The 20,948-nt window shown below is 49.2% G+C and overlaps 1 protein-coding gene across 1 annotated transcript in view; it reads left to right on the forward strand.

The window, feature by feature from the left end:
- The window catches only part of DNAH12 (dynein axonemal heavy chain 12), a 1,291,066-nt gene that overhangs the window by 631,975 nt on the left and 638,143 nt on the right, over positions 1 to 20,948 (forward strand). The window contains exon 41 of the mRNA XM_086939114.1: positions 8,848 to 9,150. Within this exon, the coding sequence (XP_086795240.1) occupies positions 8,848 to 9,150 (303 nt within the window). The remainder of the gene's footprint in view (positions 1 to 8,847; positions 9,151 to 20,948) is intronic.

The following is a 20,948-nucleotide window of genomic DNA, read 5'->3' on the forward strand; positions in this document are numbered from 1 at the left end:
GTAATATTTACCGATTCGGTAATGATAACGATTCGGTAAAATTACCGAAAATGCAATGTAGGTAGCCAATGTTCCATCAGCACATGGCTTACAGAATCTGTATTTTACCATGGAATACAAATCCATGGTAAAATACCGATTCCTGTGTACATGCACATCTGTGCATGTACACATGTGCCATGTGACAGACAGACGTGCCCTTAGGGCATGTCTGTGTGCCACATTGCACACATGCCCGTTTTGGGGGTGCTAGAGGGTGTCAAAGTGACACCCCCTGCACCCTTGCCAAATTCGGTATTTAGCGATTCGGTAAATACCGATTCGGTATTTGACTTTAATCCTATGGGCTTCAAAGGCCCATAGGATTCAATAGCAAATACCGATTCGGTATTTACCGAATTGGTAATTACCGAATTTGTAAGGAATCGGTAACGATTCCAGATGTTGGGACCTACATCCCATTTACCGATTTTGAAATACCGAATCGGTATAATTCGGTATTTCAAAATCGGTAAATGGGATTTACCTACATCGGGCCCCTTATGTTTTGGGGGGTGATGAAATCACTAGATTGTTCAGCCTGTTCTGTTCAACAATACCTGTGGGGGATGAACAATTGGTCAGACCCCATCCAATTGGATCAACTGGTATAAATAACGTTGGTGGGTGCAGTAGGAAACTTACCAATATGGATGGTGAGGTAGAGCAATCCTACCGGCGACCCCACGGGCAGTCCGGTGGTGGTGAGGGGTTTATTAGGTCAATGTTGCCTCTATTTCTGGTTAGGTATTGTAATCGGTGTCCACGTCACCTAGTATGTGATAAGTGATAGAGAAGTGTATTAATTGCTTCATCTATCCATACACATTGAGTGTCTCGATTCGAGCGCTAGTTAGCGTTCTCACGAGCATGCACCCACTTGGAATCCCCGGTTAGAAGGCTGACAAGGCGTACAACCTCCTACGATAACTCGAATTGTCTGCTTACCTCGGCGGGATTATTTGGAAACCTGGTGACCGCGAGCAATTTCAAACGCGAAGAGTAGTTGCCGTGACAGACGGAGAACAGCGTTCGAAATCGGCTGTTACTTCCGCGTTAGTGGCTCATGTCACATGTACTCGTTCTAACCAATCAGAACGGGATGGGCATAGAGGAAGGACCATGAACCTTTAGGTCCGTCATGGAGGTAAACAAGGGACTAATTATTCAGACGGTCGGGGATATACCCATTGGTTTGCACGCATTTTGCGTGTTGAGAAAAGAATGGGTCTTCAATGTCTATTAAGAGCGCATCAGTTGAATCACAATTGGTTCGTTTTGCAAGTGTACATTAGTAAAACAATATAGGGTACTTCCACCTTAATCAGGGTTATTTAGCTTAGTACAAGTGCAACAATATGTACAATAGGTCAGTAATAGTATGATACATAGTACATTAAACACAGATTGTACAGTACAACATTCATTACAGAGAATACACAAAACAGGCAATTGTAATGCACGATGGATATTTGCAAAATATCCTGAAAACAGTAAGGTCCATAGTTATAAGGAATGATTGTCAGGGGGGCATTCAGCCATTTCTGATTGATACCATTTGTCACAGCACTTCTTTACGGTCATTAAGACCGCGATTGACAGTATCAAAGATGTGCATCCAGCGACATTCGCGGGTACTCAAAAGTTTGACATATTTACCACCTCGGGGGTTCTTATTGACCTTCTCTATTATCCACCATGTGAAACTTTCAGGGTGATGGTTAAATTTCAGAAAGTGATCCACTAGTGGGGCCCCTTGAACCTTGCAACGTATTTTGCTGCAATGCTGCAGGATGCGGGTCTTAGTTTTCTGGGTGGTCTGACCTACGTGCATGAAGCCACATGGGCACATTATAGCGTAGATAGCTCCCATGGTATTGCAATTGGTGTGTTGTTGCATTGTGTGAGTGTAATTGTTGTAGGTACATGTTTTTAATTCAGATACCATTGTACAGGCCTTACAACTGCCACATTTGAAATGGCCCAATACAGGGGGTATGATCCACAATGATGTTTGACTTTCGATCCTTTTCTGGTTAAGCATAGAGTGTACTACATAGTCTTTGACACTTCTAACTTTACGGAATGCATGCATCGGGGGTTCAGTTATACCTATTTCTTCCGCTACAAGGTGCCAATGTGCATTGATGGTGTGTTTTATTTCTGTACTGCGTGTGTTGAAGGTGGTAACACAAATAAGTCTGTCTTCCTTGGGCTCAGATCTCTGTTTTGGTTCTAGTAAAGACTCCCTATTGCTGAACCATGCTCTTTTACGAGCTTTCCTGGCTAAACTTCTGGGATACCCTCGTTCGATTAGTCTTTTGATTAGAACATCGGATTCCTTGAAATAGTCTATTTTCTTAGTACAATTGCGTCGCAACCTCAGGAATTGACCATAGGGTAGGTTATCCCTGAGGTTGCAAGGGTGGTGGCTAGAGTATCTAAGAAGTGTGTTCTTTTCTGTAGGTTTTCTGAAGAGTGTGGTATAGAGGACACCATTCTCTTCTTTAATCGTCAGGTCAAGGAAATTTATAAAGTTGTTACTGTTTCCCATCGAGAATTGTATGTTTTGGTCCCTTTCATTTAGCCAAGTGTGGAAGTTCATTAACTCCTCCTCCGTGCCCCTCCATATGAGGAGCACGTCGTCGATGTATCAACGCCATTCTTTAATTTTTGTTCTGTGGGGGTTAGTCTCATGTAAGACCCATTGGTGCTCAAAAGAGTCCATGAAAATAATAGCAAGATTTGGGGCAAAGCTTGCCCCCATGGCTACTCCACTTGTTTGCTCGTAAAACTGGCCATCAAAAATGAAATAATTTCTTTTCATTGCTATTTCTAACATCGATAAGATAAAATCAGTCGGTACCCTGTGGGGACGTGTTCTATTGTCTAGGGCATTTTCAATAGCAATCATTGCTGACTGTTGTGGGATGCTGGTGTATAAGGACGAAATGTCCATGGTTACCAGCAATTCCTTTGTAGGGTCAAAGGTGGTACCATCCATAAGTTGGATTACCTGCATGGTGTCGCGTATATAACAAGTGGTAGATTCTGCAATGGGTTTTAAGAAGATAGCAATAAACTTGCATAACGGTTCCAGAATCGAACCACAGCCTGAGATGATCGGCCTTCCAGGTGGTGAGGCTAGTCCCTTATGTATCTTAGGTACAGTATATATCGTCGGGACTCTGGGGTGAGCATTGTTTAAGTATTCATATTCTGATTTGGAGATTATACCTTCCTGGTATGCTGTATCAGTTAGTACTCTGATCAATGTGGCTATGTCCTTTGTGGGGTCTATGGATAGTTTCCTGTGGTTACCCTCTTTGGATAATTGTGAGAGAATCTCTGCTTTATATGCCTCTCTGCCCTGAATGACTATTGCTCCCCCCTTGTCTGCAGGCTTTATCACTATCTCTTGATTCATGTTAAGATTGTGTAGTGCCTGTCGTTCGATTTTGGAGATGTTGTATTTGACATATTTTTTGTCTTTGAGCAATTTGGTAATGTCTCCCATCACCATTTGTTCATAAGCTAGGATCCTAGGTGGCATCATGTGTGTCGGAGGGGTAAAAGTAGATGGTGGTCTCAGACCGGTGTTGCTGTTCATGTTCATATGAGGTATCTTGTTAAAGTGGTATTTTAAGCGAACCTTGCGGAAGAATTGAAGAAGTTCCAATTTCAAATTGAAATTGTTAGGTAGGCTAGTTGGAACAAAGGATAGCCCCTTTTCCAAAATACGTTGTTCCTCTCCTGTCAGATTATAGTCAGATAGATTGACTAAGGGTCTGGTTTGGCTGGATGTGGTGGGTGTGTCTACCATCTGTAGTGTTGCGAGCGTGTTCGTATATCGCCATGGGATTCCTGTCTGAAATGTACCTGTTTCCCTGGTTTGTCTCTCACTTGGTTCCAGGTTTGTTGACCCCTGTTCTGTTTCCAGAAGGCTTGGCCCCGTCCCCTGGGTCGTCCCCAGGGGCGTCCCCGCCCACGTTGGTCCACCCATGGGTCCTGTTCTAAAAAAGTCTGGTCACCCTCTTGTCCTGCGGTACTGGTGGATGATTGGTCTGTTTCTGAGCCACTACTGACTGAGGAGTTGGAGAAAGTGTTGTATCTGCGGTACCCTCCCCTGCCTCTAGTTGTGTATGTGCCTCTTGATTCCTGATTGTAGTATCCTTCTGCTAGGTAGGAGTATACCTTCTTTTTATCAAAGAATTTAATATCATTGGCTAATTTGTCCAATTTGGTGGTTTGAGTGAATACGTCAAATTCTTTTAGGGTTTTCTCTAGTCTCTCTAGGGCTTCTTTGGCGTTTTTTAGAGCTGTGTCGTCAGTAATCTCCTTTCTCAAATCTGCTATTTCTTTAGTTAAACGAGTAACTTCTTCTAACGCTGTTTCAACCCCAAGCACCATCCAGTGCCTGGAGCAGTTATTTGATATGAAGCTGAACTTTCCTTTAAATATAGGGTTATCCACAAAAATGGCTGATTCGTTACGAACCTGAAGTCCTACTGGGATCACGTTGGCTTGGAGGTATTGGGCCAATGCGTGTCCGTGAAGTCTGGTTCTTATGAGCTTTTTTTCAAGTCGCTCTAACTTGTTAATTTTGTCACTTAGTGTTGGATCTACTGTACTGACCGTTCTTCCGAGGAAGCTTCCTCCTCCCTGTTCGCCTATCAGGTTTTTAATGTAGTCTTCACTGTATGTTAGGATTTCATTATCAACCATGTCTATGGATTTAGTACAGGTTTATACGTTTTCAAGGACTTTCTTACATATACCAAACATGAAACAAATAACAAATAAATAACAAACGGTGGCCAGCCATTGGAGAGGAGGTCCTAGTGACGGTGTCCTTTCTCGCTAAGCCCCGTCCTATTCAGACTGAGTTACTTGACTTACTGCTGAAGTAAAAGGTTTCTTATCTTCCTTATGGGTCCAGATGGCCCCATAAAGAAGATAAGGATCCTTTTATGCCAGCAGGAAGTCCGAGCGCCCAGTCTGAAAAGGACAGTGCTTACAGACAGCAGTGGTGGTTGTTGGCAGCCAAGCTTATATGTATGTGTGTACAGTTGTTGCAATCTTGGCTTGATTTATCTCTCGCGTATTTGTTTTGCGCGCGCTTTTGTGTGGGAACCGAGTGCATTCACTTCTCGGAAAAATGGATGGTGTTTACACGGATCTCTCGTTCCTCCTCCCTCGTACATGGTGCGGGTGGGAGGACCGCGTCGCTGCGCGAGACATCGAACTATGTAGCTTTTGAATTACGGCCAATGCAGAGTCCAATATATAATTTCAAACCAGTGAAATAATGGGGCTTGAGCCCTTCTCTACCAAACTCACGATGAAAATCAGCATTGCTGACTTTGTTATCCCTACGTTTAATGTTGTTGTTACTATTATTAGACAAAGATGATTAAGCGGTATTCCCGGCCGAGGACAAGAGGATGCAGAGGTTCTCCTACGTGGTGCAGCAGCGCCAGGCCGGCTTAGGCGCCCCAGCGCCGCTCTGGGCAGGGCACCAGAGGACTTAGCGTGTGGAGCTCAGCGGCCGCCACCGCACCGGGGGCACCCAGGAGAGGACCCACCGCATGAGCCTGCTCGGCCTCGGCCTGCAGCTCCGCCAGCTCGGGCCCGGCGTCAGCTGCACCAGCAGGCACCTGGAGGAGGAAGAGGCAGCCAGGCGTCAGGGTTCGGTGGTTCTCTTACGTGTGTGGCTGAAGGAATCGGCTAATCATAAGCCTGCGGCTGTGAGTTAGCAAGAGCTCCTGCACTCATCTCCTGCCTCAGGGCATGTGCTCCAGAGCTGCAAGGGTTGCCTGCGGTGTCTGTTCTCATGCTGCCCAACAAACACTGCCCTCGCTCTACCATGTCCGTTCCTGGCTCCCCTCCTTGCTGTTGTCCCCGGTGACAATACCTGTGCTCGAAGGTGGACAGGGGGATGCAAGTATCTTCAGCACAGCTACCAGAAAGATGCTGCCACTTCGCACAGCTCCCCGGGTTACCTTAATTCTTGGACATGCTGCCTCCAGCACACATGCCACAGAGAGTCCCCTGCAGGTCCCCGACCCTCCCCAGGGCTGAAACTGAAAGCTGCCTAGGAGATCTACTTGTATACAGGCGAGGATTGTATAGCCCCCTCCCTCATTACAAAGGATATCTTCCTTTGGGTGCCTTTTTTTCGAATTGTGGGGGTCCTCAATCATCTTTTTATTAGCAGGTAAAGCGAATATTCTGTTGATATAAAACACCCTCCTAGCTGAAGAGTTACCTCACATCTTGGAGCCATCTCTGGCATTTTTTCATCAATTTATTTAATTTACAGGGCCTCTCAGGACGTCACCTTTTATAGAATGTTGGAATACCAGTAATTATCCACAGTTTCTTGAGCCCAATCTGATCTTATTTCACCCCCAATATGACGGCCGATTCAAGCTGCTCGTCAGGAAGTTGTGCTCAGCATTGTAGGCCTGCTATATTTCAGGCCTGCCCCTTGGAGTCCCTTATATGGAAGAAGTCGCGCTGCCTTACACTTTTCAGCAAGTTGGAGGGCAGCTCCACAGCTGCTGCTGATATCGTCATTATAGAGGACAACACTGGATCCTCTTTGCAACTTTGAGCTTTTTTTTACTACTTAAGCAGCAGTTGTCCAGTGGCTTGCTTTTTGACCCGATCTGAAACGCTGTTTCTTTTTGTTAGGTCCCGGCATTGGCAGATCGTCTGTGCAAACTTTATGATAGAAAGTGGCTGTGGGCCATGACTGGTTGGACTAGGCTGAGCATATTAAATCATTGGGGGAGGGGGCACCTAAGCAAATGAGCTGTCAGCGTCTCCACGGTGCCCTGGATGCTTCTTCACAAGTCATTTTTTTAACAACATTGGCTCTTGGGCTTAGGCTCTATGTGTGTCTCGCTCTGTGTGTGTGTGTGGCTGTGTGTGTGTGTGTGGCTCTGTGTGTGTTTGTGTGTGGCTCTGTGTGTGTGTGTGGCTCTTTGTGTGTGTGTGGCTCTGTGTGTGTGTGTGGCTCTGTGTGTGTGTGGCTCTGTGTGTGTGTGGCTCTGTGTGTGTGTGTGGCTCTGTTTGTGTGTGTGTGTGTGTCTGGCTCTGTGTGTGTGTGTGTGTGTGGCTTTGTGTGTGTGTGTGTGGCTTTGTGTGTTTGGCTCTGTGTGTGTGTGTGGCTCTGTGTGTGTGTGTGGCTCTGTGTGTGTGTGGCTCTGTGTGTGTGTAGCTCTCTGTGTGAGTAGCTCTCTCTGTGTGAGTAGCTCTCTGTGTGTGTGGCTCTGTGTGTGTGTGGCTCTGTGTGTGTGTGTGGCTCTGTGTGTGTGTGGCTCTGTGTTTGTGTGTGGCTCTGTGTGTGTGTGGCTCTGTGTGTGTGGCTCTGTGTGTGTGTGTGGCTCTGTGTGTTTGGCTCTGTGTGTGTGGCTCTGTGTGTGTGTGGCTCTGTGTGTGTTTGTGTGTGGCTCTGTGTGGGTTTGTGTGTGGCTCTGTGTGTGTGGCTCTGTGTGTGTGTGGCTTTGTGTGTGTGTGGCTCTATGTGTGTGTGTGGCTTTGTGTGTGTGTGGCTCTGTGTGTATGTGGCTCTGTGTGTGTGTGTGTGGCTTTGTGTGTGTGTGTGGCTCTGTGTGTGTGTGGCTCTGTGTGTGTGTAGCTCTCTGTGTGTGTGGCTCTGTGTGTGTGTGTGGCTCTGTGTGTGTGTGGCTCTGTGTGTGTGTGGCTCTGTGTGTGTGTGTGGCTCTGTGTGTGTGTGGCTCTGTGTTTGTGTGTGGCTCTGTGTGTGTGGCTCTGTGTGTGTGTGTGGCTCTGTGTGTGTGTGTGGCTCTGTGTGTGTGGCTCTGTGTGTGTGTGTGGCTCTGTGTGTGTTTGTGTGTGGCTCTGTGTGGGTTTGTGTGTGGCTCTGTGTGTGTGGCTCTGTGTGTGTGTGGCTTTGTGTGTGTGTGTGGCTCTATGTGTGTGTATGTGTGTGTGGCTTTGTGTGTGTGTGGCTGTGTGTGTGTGTGGCTCTGTGTGTGTGTGTGTGTGGTTCTGTGTGTGTGTAGGTCTGTGTGTGTGGGGCTCTGTGTGGTTCTGTGTGTTTGTGTGTGGCATTTGCGCGAGTTTAAGCTATTGGCATTGTAAATGACAATGCCATTTATTTATCTGTTTTCAAAACCAACACATAAATAAATATTTTGTCATTTACAATGCCAATAGCTCTAACTTTTGCAAAGGCGAGACAGTTGCATTGTAAATGCTTGTTTAAACTGTGGCTGTAATATAATGTGAGCTTGTGAAGCATCATTTTTTCCTTCTGCTTTTGTTGCCCTAAGTGGGAAGGGTATGCCCAGATGTGGGTCCCGGGCTCACTGTACCACTAGATTCAAGCTATCCTGGCTGATGAGGGGTGAAACCCTGAAACTGATCCCAGGATGCTTATTTCTGGCCCAGGGAGGACCTAGCTTGGCAGTTCGGCCTGGACTGTTCCCATGAGGATCAGGGTCAAGACTGATTTTATGGCTGGGTCCAAACTGGGGTGGATTTGCGAGCAAAAGAACGATGAATTAAACTCATATGTTTGTGACTGGGGGTGAATGTTTGCATTGTTCAGCAATCCGTTCATCATTTGTTCCTTGAGCTTTTCAAGCCTATCTGTGCAAAATGAGCCCAATCACAATGTGAAATTAGCATCTAAACATTTGTCACCATGCTCCTTAAATGTTGACTTTGATAATGTGAAAAGCCAATATATTGACTGTGATTCGTAAAAAACGCCTAATTTGGTGCTCTGTATAGGTATATCAAACAACCTAACATGGTTATGTTGTCCTGCTCTAGGTATACAAAAAAGCAACAGAGAACCTCTTGCCGACTCCTGCCAAGTCTCATTATACTTTCAACCTGCGTGACTTCTCCCGTGTGATCCAAGGGTGCCTGCTTATCAAGAAGGAGTCCGTCGAAAACAAGCGCATATTCGTCCGCCTTTTTGTTCATGAAGTGCTTCGTGTGTTTTATGATCGCCTCGTGGACGACAGAGATCGAGCCTGGCTGTTCAATTTATTGAAGGACGTTGTGAAAGACACTTTTAAAGAAAGTTTCGAAGGCGTGTTTGAACATCTGAAGCAAGAGAAATCACCTACTGTGAGTATTCGCTTTGTGGTCAGAAATGGAAAGCAGCACACTATTCAAAACATGGTGCAAATAGTATGTATAGTTTGAAATTATTTATTTGTAGTGGGCATAATAGCGTGTGTTCCTGCCCCATAGTTTTATTACCTCTGTATTATTGGCTGATGTTAATAAATATAGGTCGTACACTTGTGGAATCTTTAGGTGGTCGGACCTCTTATAAAATAATAATAATTCTAGAGCTGAGTTCCAGAGGGTTGCGGTTGGGCATAGCTTCGGGTGGGGGGAGTCGAGGTGGTATGGGGGGAGGTTGTTCCATCCCACCTTATAAATGTATTTCCTGATAAGTAGTCGGGTATAGGTGCTTACAGTCGGGTATGGTGAGGTGTCTGACGGATTTCACCAGGACGTTTTACACACACACAAACAAAAATGTACAATCTGTCCCTCTCTCTATTTTAAAAGTCCTCAAAAACGTTGGTTATTTTACAAAATATTGTGATTTCTCTGACCTAGTGCTCCTATTAATCTGAATCCCTCTCCCTTTCCACTGCCCCCGAGTCCCTTCTCATGCAGCCAGGTTGGCATTAACATTGTCTACCAGTGTGACTGTTGAATATCTGAAGTTGACCCCATCTTACTGAACCAAGCTCCGCCCCTGAAAATGATAATGGAGTATATATGAAGATGCACCTTTCAAAATAAAGCAACAGTTAGCTAGTAAATCCCTTTTGAATGTGGCTGCTGTAGCACACGGTTATCCTTGGTAGGTTTAGTAATCTTTTGATTGGTTCCCAAACACTGTCCTTAACTGATAGGCAAATCTATAAAAAACAAAAGGTTTCTTACAGTCCATAAAACTTTATTTACTTTCCTACTACAACTGTTGGGTAAGGTGGATGCGATTCAAAAATAATTTCCTGTGACTTACTCCTGTTGTCTTGACTTCGGAATTTCAGGAGTAAGCTAGGAATCGGGCAGTATCACACGAGTAGCGAAAGCCTATATCAGACGTAGTCAAAGCGATCTGGCTGAAAGTATTTGACTTGAACATCATAGACACATATCTGTAACTGAGGAAAGAATAGAATATCATGTCTCCTGGATACTAATCACCTGTAGATCAGTGGTGGCTCCTCTGCTAAGGCGGAGGAGCATCGCCCCACTGCTGCAAAGCAGTGAAAGAAAGAACGAATACAACGATAATAACTTGAGGTTATTATCATTGTATTTGTTCCTGCTGCGCAGCTTTGCAGGGCGAGGGATGGGGAGCTGCTTTGTTCTCAGAGCAGGGGAGGAGTGGTTTGCCCACTCCAAGCGCGCAATGACTCTTTGGCCAGCCCTGGGACGTCCTAAACAGTCATGCGCACTTTGCATGTTCTCCATGCCGGCTGCATTTCAGCATGCGTGGAGAACATGACATGCATTGCTTTCACCGTTATTGCAGCCAAGCTCTGGAACAGCCTTCCTCTGGACCTTAGGTTCATTGAATCGGAGCAAGTCTTTCGACGCAAACTAAAAACCTTGCTGTTTACCAAACGTTGACAAAATAAAGGCTTCTCTGTCGGTCTTTTTGGATGGATCTGAACCTGGCAACCTCACCTGTGATAAACATGTAATCTTAGCGCCGGGACACCCCCGTCGGAGGTAGCCGCGCGCTTTATAAGCGTCTTAAATAAATAAATAAATTGTTGCGTTGTCATTGGCTTTGGGGAAGGATCCTGGTCCTAGTGGTTGGAGGGACACTCCACTGAGACTAAATGAGAGGAGCAGGGAGGGGGTTCCCCCCATGTTTGAAGTCCTGGTGTGTGGACCGCCCGGAAGAGTGTGGGTTGAGTGACAGAGACAGTCAGATACTGTCTTGCCAATCTCAGGAGAGTGGTGTGGAGTACGTGTGCAAGGTACTGGATGGTGAGGCGAAGGGTAGTTTAGTTAACCCTTGTATGGGGCTATGTGATTCAATTATGGGAGAGCATATTGTAAGTCCCTTTTTTCCAGAGCTATGCCAACACCTGTTGGAGTGTGAGTTCTCTGATCCCAGGGAGCTTGCACAGGAGTCAGACCTCTGGCTGCGTGCAACAGGGACTGAAGAGGCATTTGGGAGTGATCCTAAAAGAAGTGGCTCAGGTATCTTCCGGACCTGTGTGGTGGAAGAGGTTCAGAGTAGCCCAGCTAGGTCTCGGTGTAGTGGGAGGGGTGTAGTGGCTCACATCCTGTCTCAGTGAAGATGGAGTGAGGGTGGGGCTGTGTGTCCCAAGGGGCCCGAAACCCAGTCTCAGGGCCTGGATGGTTCTTTACGGGAACACCAGGTGCGGAGCCTAGTCTGTCCTGATGAGCCGCCTGTTGAGGGGATTCTCCCAGTGTCTGGTGAACTGGGAGTGTCTGTAAGCAGGCCTCCATCAGTTCTGGTGTCTGGCAGTGCCACTAGTAAGTGGAAGGTGCAGGAGTCCAGATTGAGGGGTGAGAGGGGGAAAGAGTCCCCAGTGGAAGAACCAGTGGGGCAGGAGCCAGCCAGAAGGGCTGAGCACCGGTGAATGACTGTGGTGACCCCAGTTCTGACCTGGGGGATCTTCACACACTGTCAGATGGACAGGGGTCGGGAGATCTGTGCCAGGTAGACTATCACATGACACATGAGTTGTGTGTCACCCCTGGGGGGCCTATGTGCTCCCAAGGAAGTCCTGGTGCACTGGGCAAGTGTTGAATCACAGGGGTTGGTCCCTGGGCTGGGAAGCCAGGTTCAGGCGTTGTCTTACCTGGAGGGAGGGGCAACTGTAATCAGTGTCTTGACCGATGTGGCTTCTAGGCGTACCACTCCAGCTGGGAGGGTACAGTGCCCTGCAAGGGGGTGCAGAGGGAGGGAGTCCTCGCCTCTGACCCCGGTGCAGCCTGAGGGATTATATCCCAGGTAGGTAGACCAGTTGCTGGAGGAAGGTCCTGAACTGGTGGGAGAGCTGTGTTCTGAGGTTGCCACTCATAGGAGGAGAGTGCGGAACCCCAGGTGGGAGGATCAGTGGCAGTTGGGAACTACACTGAAAGGAAGGGTGGAGAATAGCTATTATGTGCCAGGGGTTACTGCCCCCCACTCTGTGGAATGGCAAGGACCGGAGGTCTCTTGATGGCCTAGGGACTGCTCCAGGCTGTGGACAAATAGGGAGTACCAGTGGGGTAGCCTAGTTGGTTCTGAGAGTATGGACAGAGGGATTGAAATGGGTTCAGATTGGCGTAGAACTGGAATATGCCCTTGCTGTTGCGGGCCAGGGTACATGTTCTATCGCCCAACGCAGAGAAGCCCATCAGGGTAGGGATTGGTTTCCTCTGCGTTTTGGCTGGAAGGGGGTTGTGTTGGACTTGGCCCTTTTTGCAGGGTCATCCCTGAACTTTTTGCCTTCCTCCTGTATTTTGTCTGACCTGCTTTTGTTGGTTTTATGACTCTGGGCACTTTACCACTGCTGATTAGTGCTAAAGTGCATATGTTCTCTATTGTAAATAGATGTATGGATTAGTGACTCCATGATTGGCTGTTTGGTTTACTTGTCAGACCCTAGTACAGTGCACTGCGCGTGCCCAGGGCTTGAAAATCAAATGCTGCTTGTGGGCTTGCAACACTGATTGTGCCACCCACCGGAGCAGCTTGTAAAGTTTGTCTCGGGCCTGCCATTGCAGAGCCTGTGTGCAGTCTGGTACTGCGATGTTGATTGGGAAGGTGCATCTACTTGCCAGTCCCTAAACCTTCCTTTTTAGGTCTCGCTGGCGTTGCAGCGCGAAGCGCTGCCGCCAACTAGACTTATAGTCGCCTTGCTCTTTCCCAAGGGAGACAGAGCTGTGCACGAGGCGATCCAGACCTGGGCACGAGCCGACTCAGGTCTGTGAACGCCAACGTGCACGCTCACGGCGTCACGCTCCTGCCCTCCGGCGTCTCTTCCGAGGCGCGCTCCAGGCCGACGGGCTCCACTGCAGGCTCCAGAGCGACGCCAGTTAGGCTGTATTTCACCCTTGTTTAAGCTTGTTTACATATGTCACAGTAATGAAGCATTACTGTATTGTACTGCTCCTGCCCAGGCATTTGAGTTCAGTGTGGTCAGTGTCCACCAAGCGGCGCTCGAACGGCCTCGGCGTCTGTCCGCGCATGCGCCCTGGCTGGTTCCAGTCGGCTCAGTTTCTGCTCCCAGGATTGTAAACCGAGGCCGCTGCGGGTCTATTTCCGCCGTCCAAGGAGCAGAGTCTGCTGGTGAGAGGAGGACACAGCGGAGGCACTGTAAACTGGATCAAGGATCCCGGGCATGGCCGTCCCCACGGCGTTCCTACCGATGCTGCTGCTGCTGAGTGAGGTGACTGCCGGTGAGTTAAACCATACAGTGCCGATCGCACCCGACCCGCCTGCTCTGTGTTCATATGACACCTTCTGATAGATACATCTGCCGTGTGGATTCCTCACCTTGTGAATATCCCCCCTTGCGTCAGCAACGTTCGGAAAATTCTTCGTAGCACGCCGGCGTGGACGACGTCATAGGAGCACGGCTTCGCGCGCGACTCCGTCTGACGTCACCGACTCCACATAAGGCCCACGTCGGCGTGATGACGTCAGTTCCCTTTTTTCCGCGTCGTCGACGCTAACGGTTTCTGGGATCTTCTGCGATACTTTTGTATCTATTCGCTGTTTAGCTGTAATTGTTTCACTATCGGATTTCGCTTCATCGCCGGAGATGTCGTCGAGGAAGACAGGCTTCAAACAGTGTGGTTCCTGCACCCGGATGATGTCGATCACCGATCCGCATCCCGTCTGTCTGTGGTGTCTTGGTTCGGGACACGATGTCAAGAACTGTCGTTCCTGTGACAAGATGAACCCCAAAGCCTTGCGTGAGCGGGAGGCGAAGCTTCTGCTTGCTAAGGTGAAGGAAAGGGAAGCCGGAAGGTCTTCGAGGTCAGTGTCCAGGCGCTCGAAGTCGAGACAACGGTCGCGGTCGAAGTCAAGGTCGGCTTCGAGGGCGAAGTCGAGGTCGGCTTCGAAGGCCAAGTCGAGGTCGAGAGAGAGATCAAGGTCCAGAGGGAGGTCGAGGTCCGGTTCCAAGTCGGCCTCGGGCCATGCTTCGGGCTCCTCGAGAAAGAAGCATAAGAGGAGTAAACATCACTCCAGACACCACTCTGGCAAGGAGTCTTCGGATTCGAGGAAGAAGTCGAGAAAACATAAGGACTTCGTGTCTCCTTCTCCAGCTCAATCTCACGTTGGTTCTCCAGTTCATGAGCCGGAACCGGATCTGGAGTCGCACCATTCATCGGTGCATGAAGAAGAGGTTCCTCGAGCACCGACTCCGGTTGTGGAGCCTGAAGAACAAGAGGGCCAGGGTGCGCCCTTGCCGGATCAGCCTCCTTCGGAGCGGCCGTTGGGTTCGTACCCACCCTTTCCAGGTCCAGGTCAGGATCCCTCGCAGTTTTTAAACGCCATGTTTGGTGTTTACTCGAGGGCGATGTACCCCGCTGGTGCGCCTATGGGTCCCATGGGTCCTTTGTCTTTCAATTTGGGTGTGCCCCAGGCTTATGCCCCGGCCCCATTTATGCCGACGCCTTGCACTCCTTGGCTCGGTACGGCGCCGCCGAGGTCGTCGACTTCGCATGCGGCTTCGCCGACTCCGGATCGGCCTCGGGTGGATTCGGATCGTGGCACTTCCCGTCCTCCGGCTCCTCGCTCGACGTCGGCTCCGGCGCCGTCGGAGTCGTTACCGGATCCATCGACTTCGGTCCGTATGGAGTGGTCGAGGCGCAGGGCACAACGCCTCTTGGAGGAGAAGGAGTTTGTGGACTCCGAGGTTGAGGAAGGAGAGTTGCATGAGGGGGATTGTTTTGAGGACCTTCAGGATGCAAGTGGCTTGGAACTTTCTCCTGAATGGGGTTTGCCAACCGTTTCTGACACACCATCTAAGGACTTGGCACCCTATCATGTTGTCATAAAGAAGGCTGCAGAGTTGCTAGGCTTGACTTTGCCCACAGTTGAATACAAGCCCAACATCCTTACGGAAGTGTTGCATTCGCCCTCTTCTATTGTGGAGCCTACGCTTCCTTTTACGGATGCATTGACTGAACCGATAAAGGAGGTCTGGAAGAGGCCTTTATCTGCTCCTGCAGTTTCCAGGTCAGTGGCAAGGCGTTACAGGGTGGCTCCTGATGACCCTGAATTTCTTTCCTCGCATCCTGCACCGGAGAGTCTGGTAGTGCAGGCCGCCTGTTCCAGCAGGGCTGCGGGTTCTTTCCCTCAGGTGCCAGCAGACAAGGACTCAAAAAAACTGGACCAGTCTGCTAAAAAGATTTTCTCCTCGGGTAGCATGGCCTTGAAGTCCACCAATGCTACTTGCCTCTTGGGGAGATACGTTCACGCGTTGATGGACTCTGTCAAACAGCTTTCTGCTAAGCTTCCAGAGGACGATAAGAAGAACTTTAACGAGGTGGTCGCTGATACTCAGGCTGCAGCTCGTATGGTCATACAGAGTGGTATGGACACGGCGGACTCTGTTGCCAGAATTATGGGCTCCACTGTGGCTACAAGAAGGGCTGCATGGCTTAAGTCCTCTGATTTTTCTACTGACGTTCAGTCTACTCTGTTGGACTTACCGTTTGATGGGACAGGTCTCTTTGGCAAGAAGGCTGACGTAGCTCTGGAGAGATTCAAAGACAGTCGGGCTACGGCGAAGTCTTTGGGCCTTCAGACGAGGGGCTCTGCGACTAGAAAGTATAGGGGTTTTGGCAGATCCAATTTTCGTCCCTACAATCAAGGACAGCAGCAGCAGCAGCAGCGCCAGAATCCTCTGTATAAATCCTACAGAGGAAAGCAAAGGGGCCGTGGTCGTGGGCGCCAGGTCTCCTCCTCCTCCTCCTCTTCCTCTAATAGCCAACCCCCTCCCCCTGCAGCAAAGCAGCCCTAGATCCGCCATTCTGGATCATGTGGCTCCGGTGGGGGGTCGGCTTACTCATTTTCTACGGGATTGGGAATTGGTTACATCGGATCTTTGGGTTCTCAATCTCGTAGAAAATGGGTATGCACTTCCTTTCCAGGAGTTCCCTCCCAATTACCCTCCTTGCCAGGGTTTTTGTTCGGAGGACCACCTTGTTCGCTTGCAGGAAGAAGTCCTGGCTTTGTTCAAGAAAGGTGCGATAGAGGTGGTTCCAGAGCAGGAAAAGGGTCAGGGATGCTACTCCCGGTATTTCCTGATCCCCAAGAAGGATGGCAGGTTACGTCCAATCCTGGACCTCAGGATTTTGAATCTCTATCTCAAGCAGGAGAAATTCAAAATGCTCACTCTTGCGCAGGTTCTTCAAGCGCTGTTGGAAGAAGACTGGATGGTGTCGATCGACTTGCAGGATGCGTATTTTCACATCCCGATCCTGAAGTCGCACAGGAAGTATCTCCGTTTTACGGTGGGATCGCAACACTACCAGTTTGCGGTCCTTCCGTTTGGTCTTACTACTGCGCCTCGAGTTTTCACCAAGGTGATGGCAGTGGTGGCTGCACATCTCAGGAGGTCGGGGATACCTGTATTCCCGTACCTGGACGACTGGCTGATCAAAGCGGAGTCGCCCGAGAAGGTGCTTCATCACCTGCAAGAAACATCGCAGCTGTTGTTCAGGTTGGGTTTTTCAATAAATGTGCCCAAATCTCACCTGGTGCCCTCCCAGCGCAACCTGTTCATAGGTGCGGTACTGGACACTACTGTATGTCGTGCATTCCCTCCTCCGCAAAGGATTCGCGACATACAGGAAATGATTCCTTTATTTCACAATGGAGCGGTTGTTCCGGTCCTGAAGGTCCTTCGCCTGCTCGGTCTGATGGCTTCTTGCATTCTCCTGGTCAACCATGCACGCTGGCACATGAGGGCACTCCAGTGGTGCCTCCGCAGGCAGTGGTATCAACACAATGGAGATCTCGGGGAGTCAGTGAGGATCTCCAGAGAAACTGCAGCGGATCTGTCTTGGTGGGGCGTGGAAGGCAATCTGTCTCAAGGAAAGCCTTTTCAGCTTCCACCATCGGTGGCCACGGTGATAACGGATGCATCCACTCTAGGGTGGGGTGCTCATCTGGGGGATCTGGAGGTCAAGGGTCTTTGGTCTCCAGAGGAAAGGCTGCTTCACATCAACCTTCTAGAGTTACGGGCGATACGTCTGGCACTCAAGGCCTTCCTCCCTTCCCTTCGCGGTCGGTCAGTTCAAGTCCTGACGGACAACACGACCGCGATGTGGTATGTCAACAAGCAGGGAGGAGTGGGGTCGCAGTGTCTCTGCAGGGAGGCTCTGCGCCTCTGGTCCTGGGTTCAGGACCACCAGATTTGTCTGATGGCAAATCATCTGGCCGGGGTTCTGAACGTGCGTGCAGACATTCTCAGTCGTCAGTTCTCTGCCGACCACGAGTGGAGGCTTCACCCGGAGGTTGTTCGTTACGTCTTTCAGATGTGGGGGACTCCTCGGGTGGACCTGTTTGCCACTTGCGAGAATGCTCACTGCCCGTCATTCTGCAGTCTCCAGTATCCGATGCAAGGAGCATTGGGGGACGCGTTTCAGTTGAGCTGGAGAGGTCAGCTCCTTTACGCGTTTCCTCCCATACCCTTGATTCCTCGGGTTCTGAGGAAGATTCGCCAAGACCGGGCCCAAGTCATTTTGGTCGCCCCGGATTGGCCAAGAAGGGTGTGGTACACAGATCTTCTCCACCTCTCCTCTCACCCGCCGCTCCGTCTCCCTCTCAGGGCAGACCTCCTCTCTCAGATGGAGGGGCAGGTTCTACACCCCCACCTCCAGACATTACACCTTCATGCATGGAGATTGAACGGGGCAATCTGAACTCTTTCTCTCTCCCTAACGATGTGGTGGATGTCATACTTTCTGCCAGGCGTGACTCCACCAAGTCCATTTATTCGTATAGGTGGAATAAGTTTGTGTCTTGGTGTAGGGAGAGGGATGTTGACCCGTTAAAGGCTCATTTGTCTGATATTTTGTTGTTTGCTCTTTCTCTGGCACGGCAGGGGTTTGCTGTTGCCACTGTCAAGGGATACCTTTCGGCTTTATCGGCATTCCTCTGCTTGCCGGATCAGCCCTCTCTTTTTAAATCACCTGTGGTTTTAAGATTTTTGAAGGGGCTCACTAATAAGTTCCCTCCTTCTCCCTTTATTGTTCCTCATTGGGACTTGAATCTTGTGTTAACCTATCTGATGGGTTCGCCGTTTGAACCCTTACACAAGTGTCCAATGAGGCTTCTTTCTTTTAAGACGGTCTTCTTAGTTGCAATTACCTCGGCAAGGAGGGTAAGTGAGCTTCAGGCTCTTAGTTCCAAGCCCCCGTTTTTGTCCATCCATGCTGAAAGAATGGTTCTTAGGACCAGGGCTGCTTTTCTGCCTAAGGTGGTTACTCCCTTCCACCTAGGTCAATCCATTACCCTTCCTACCTTTTATCCTCCCCCACACCCTTCCAAGGAGGAGGAGAGGCTTCATCGCCTGGACCCGAAGAGAGCGGTTAGCTTCTATCTTGATAGGACTAAAGACTATCGTATAGACGATCAGCTCTTCGTGGGTTTTGCTGGCTGCAAGAAGGGCAGAGCGGTGCACAAGCGCACACTTTCCAGATGGATTATCCTGTGCATCAAGATTTGCTACTCTCTGGCGGGTAAGGACCCTCCTGAGGGTATTAGAGCTCATTCAACTAGAGCAAAGTCTGCTACTTCTGCATTGTCTAGGGGTGTTCCTGTTGAGGACATTTGCAGGGCCGCGACTTGGGCCTCCCTCCACACTTTTGCAAAGCACTACTGCTTGGATGCTGAGGTGAGGAGGGACGGCCACTTTGCGCGCTCTGTTCTCCAAGATTTCCTGGTGTAGCAGAGTGGACACCCTCCTCCGGGAGTGGGGACTGCTGTGGGAATCTATTCACAAGGTGAGGAATCCACACGGCAGATGTATCTATCAGAAGAACAAGTTACTTACCTTCGGTAACGCTTTTTCTGGTAGATACAATATCTGCCTGTGGATTCCTCACTGACCCACCCGCCTCCCCGTTGTCCACTCTGCTATACCTGGTGTTATGTGCAAATGTAATTATGATTTTATCTGATTTTGTATAGTTTTGCACTTTGAATGCATTTGTTTTGCATGTACTGTGTACATTGTGTATATATATATATATGTACTTGTTGGTCCGTCCGGGTGCCTCGAAGGCACGGAAAAAAGGGCGGAACTGACGTCATCACGCCGACGTGGGCCTTATGTGGAGTCGGTGACGTCAGACGGAGTCGCGCGCGAAGCCGTGCTCCTATGACGTCGTCCACGCCGGCGTGCTACGAAGAATTTTCCGAACGTTGCTGACGCAAGGGGGGATATTCACAAGGTGAGGAATCCACAGGCAGATATTGTATCTACCAGAAAAAGCGTTACCGAAGGTAAGTAACTTGTTCATCCCTGCTCTGTATGCCTTTCATGTGTCGATGTGCCTGTAACTCGCTTGTCTTATTTGTTATCTACGTTGGATCCCTGCTTGCTGTCCTTGCCTCCTTTATTTTCCCGTATCTTACTTGCTAGGGGTGCCCGAGCTCTCCCTGCCTTTTCTGTGCCTGCTCTGTCTTACTCTTTTCAGTGTGCTTCTGGCCATATCACTCTGTTTGCTTGTATCTTGTTCATTTTAGGTAATTATGCCCTTGTCCTGCCTGTTTTATGTGCCTGTCCCCCGCCTCAGCTGCCATCCCTGCCTAGTCACTCGATGACTGACTCCATGCCCACCGGGATACCTGTTTTCTACCCCCAAACTTTAATTTAACAATCCTGTTTAACTTTGTAAAGAAAGACCTAGGTCCGTTCAATTGAACCAATAGACTTACTTCTTAACACAATAGAAACAATATTTTGTCAAAGGCGATCCCAGGACTGGAGAAGTTTCATCCTAGTGACTTGAAACTATAATCCTATTCCTTGTGGCCCCATACCTTCCCCTCCGTGTGTGTGTCCACTGCACGCTTGAACCCTGGCTGTCTGGTGTCCGTCTATCCAACTTGTCCTCTGCCAGCTACTTGAACCTTTGACCTGCCCGTTTTATATTCCAATGCACCGCCTACTGTGTTTTGTGCTATGCCTTCTCTGCCCTGGCTTTCCATTGTGCATGTGATTAACCTGCCCTTTTGGCTTCACCCATGTCTTGTTAGGGCCACTTGATGACCCCATGACCTCAGTGCACCCTTTTCAGACCCCAGGCTTTATTTAACAAATGGGTGTATTCCAGAAATTGTAGTTTTGCTTCCGTTTAATTGAAGCGCTGGGGTTGACATGAACGAAAACAATGATTTGTTAAAGTAAGTCACAGGACTACAGATCACGTGGCCTGAAGGCATGGCGTCATCTGGTAATCCTATTCATTGCACAATGTCCATTCTTCCCCTTGGTCCTGTGCCCTGGCTGACAAATGTGTCTTTGTCCTGGCTGGCAAGCTTGCTAGAGCTGTGCACTGGTTGCCAGGTGTATCTCTACTATCCATTCCCCATTAGCTATGTCTGCATTCTGAATCTGTGGTGTGCCAGTCCTGTATTTTGCCTTCCTCCTGTTTCTGTGCTACGCCTGCCTCCTGTTTCTGTGCCATGCCTGCCTCCTGTTTCTGCGCCATGCCTGCCTCCTGTTTCTGTGCCATGCCTGCCTCCTGTTTCTGTGCCATGCCTGCCTCCTGTTTCTGTACCATGCCTGCCCCCTGTTTCTCTGCCATGCCTGCCTCGTGTCCCTGTCTGCTCTGTATTCTTGTGCCCTGCCTAGTGTTTAATACAAACTCATTTAGTTCATTTAGTTTCTGTGCCTGCTGCA

The sequence above is a fragment of the Lissotriton vulgaris genome, chromosome 9, assembly GCF_964263255.1.
Source record: "Lissotriton vulgaris chromosome 9, aLisVul1.2, whole genome shotgun sequence".
Classification (NCBI taxonomy): domain Eukaryota; kingdom Metazoa; phylum Chordata; class Amphibia; order Caudata; family Salamandridae; genus Lissotriton; species Lissotriton vulgaris.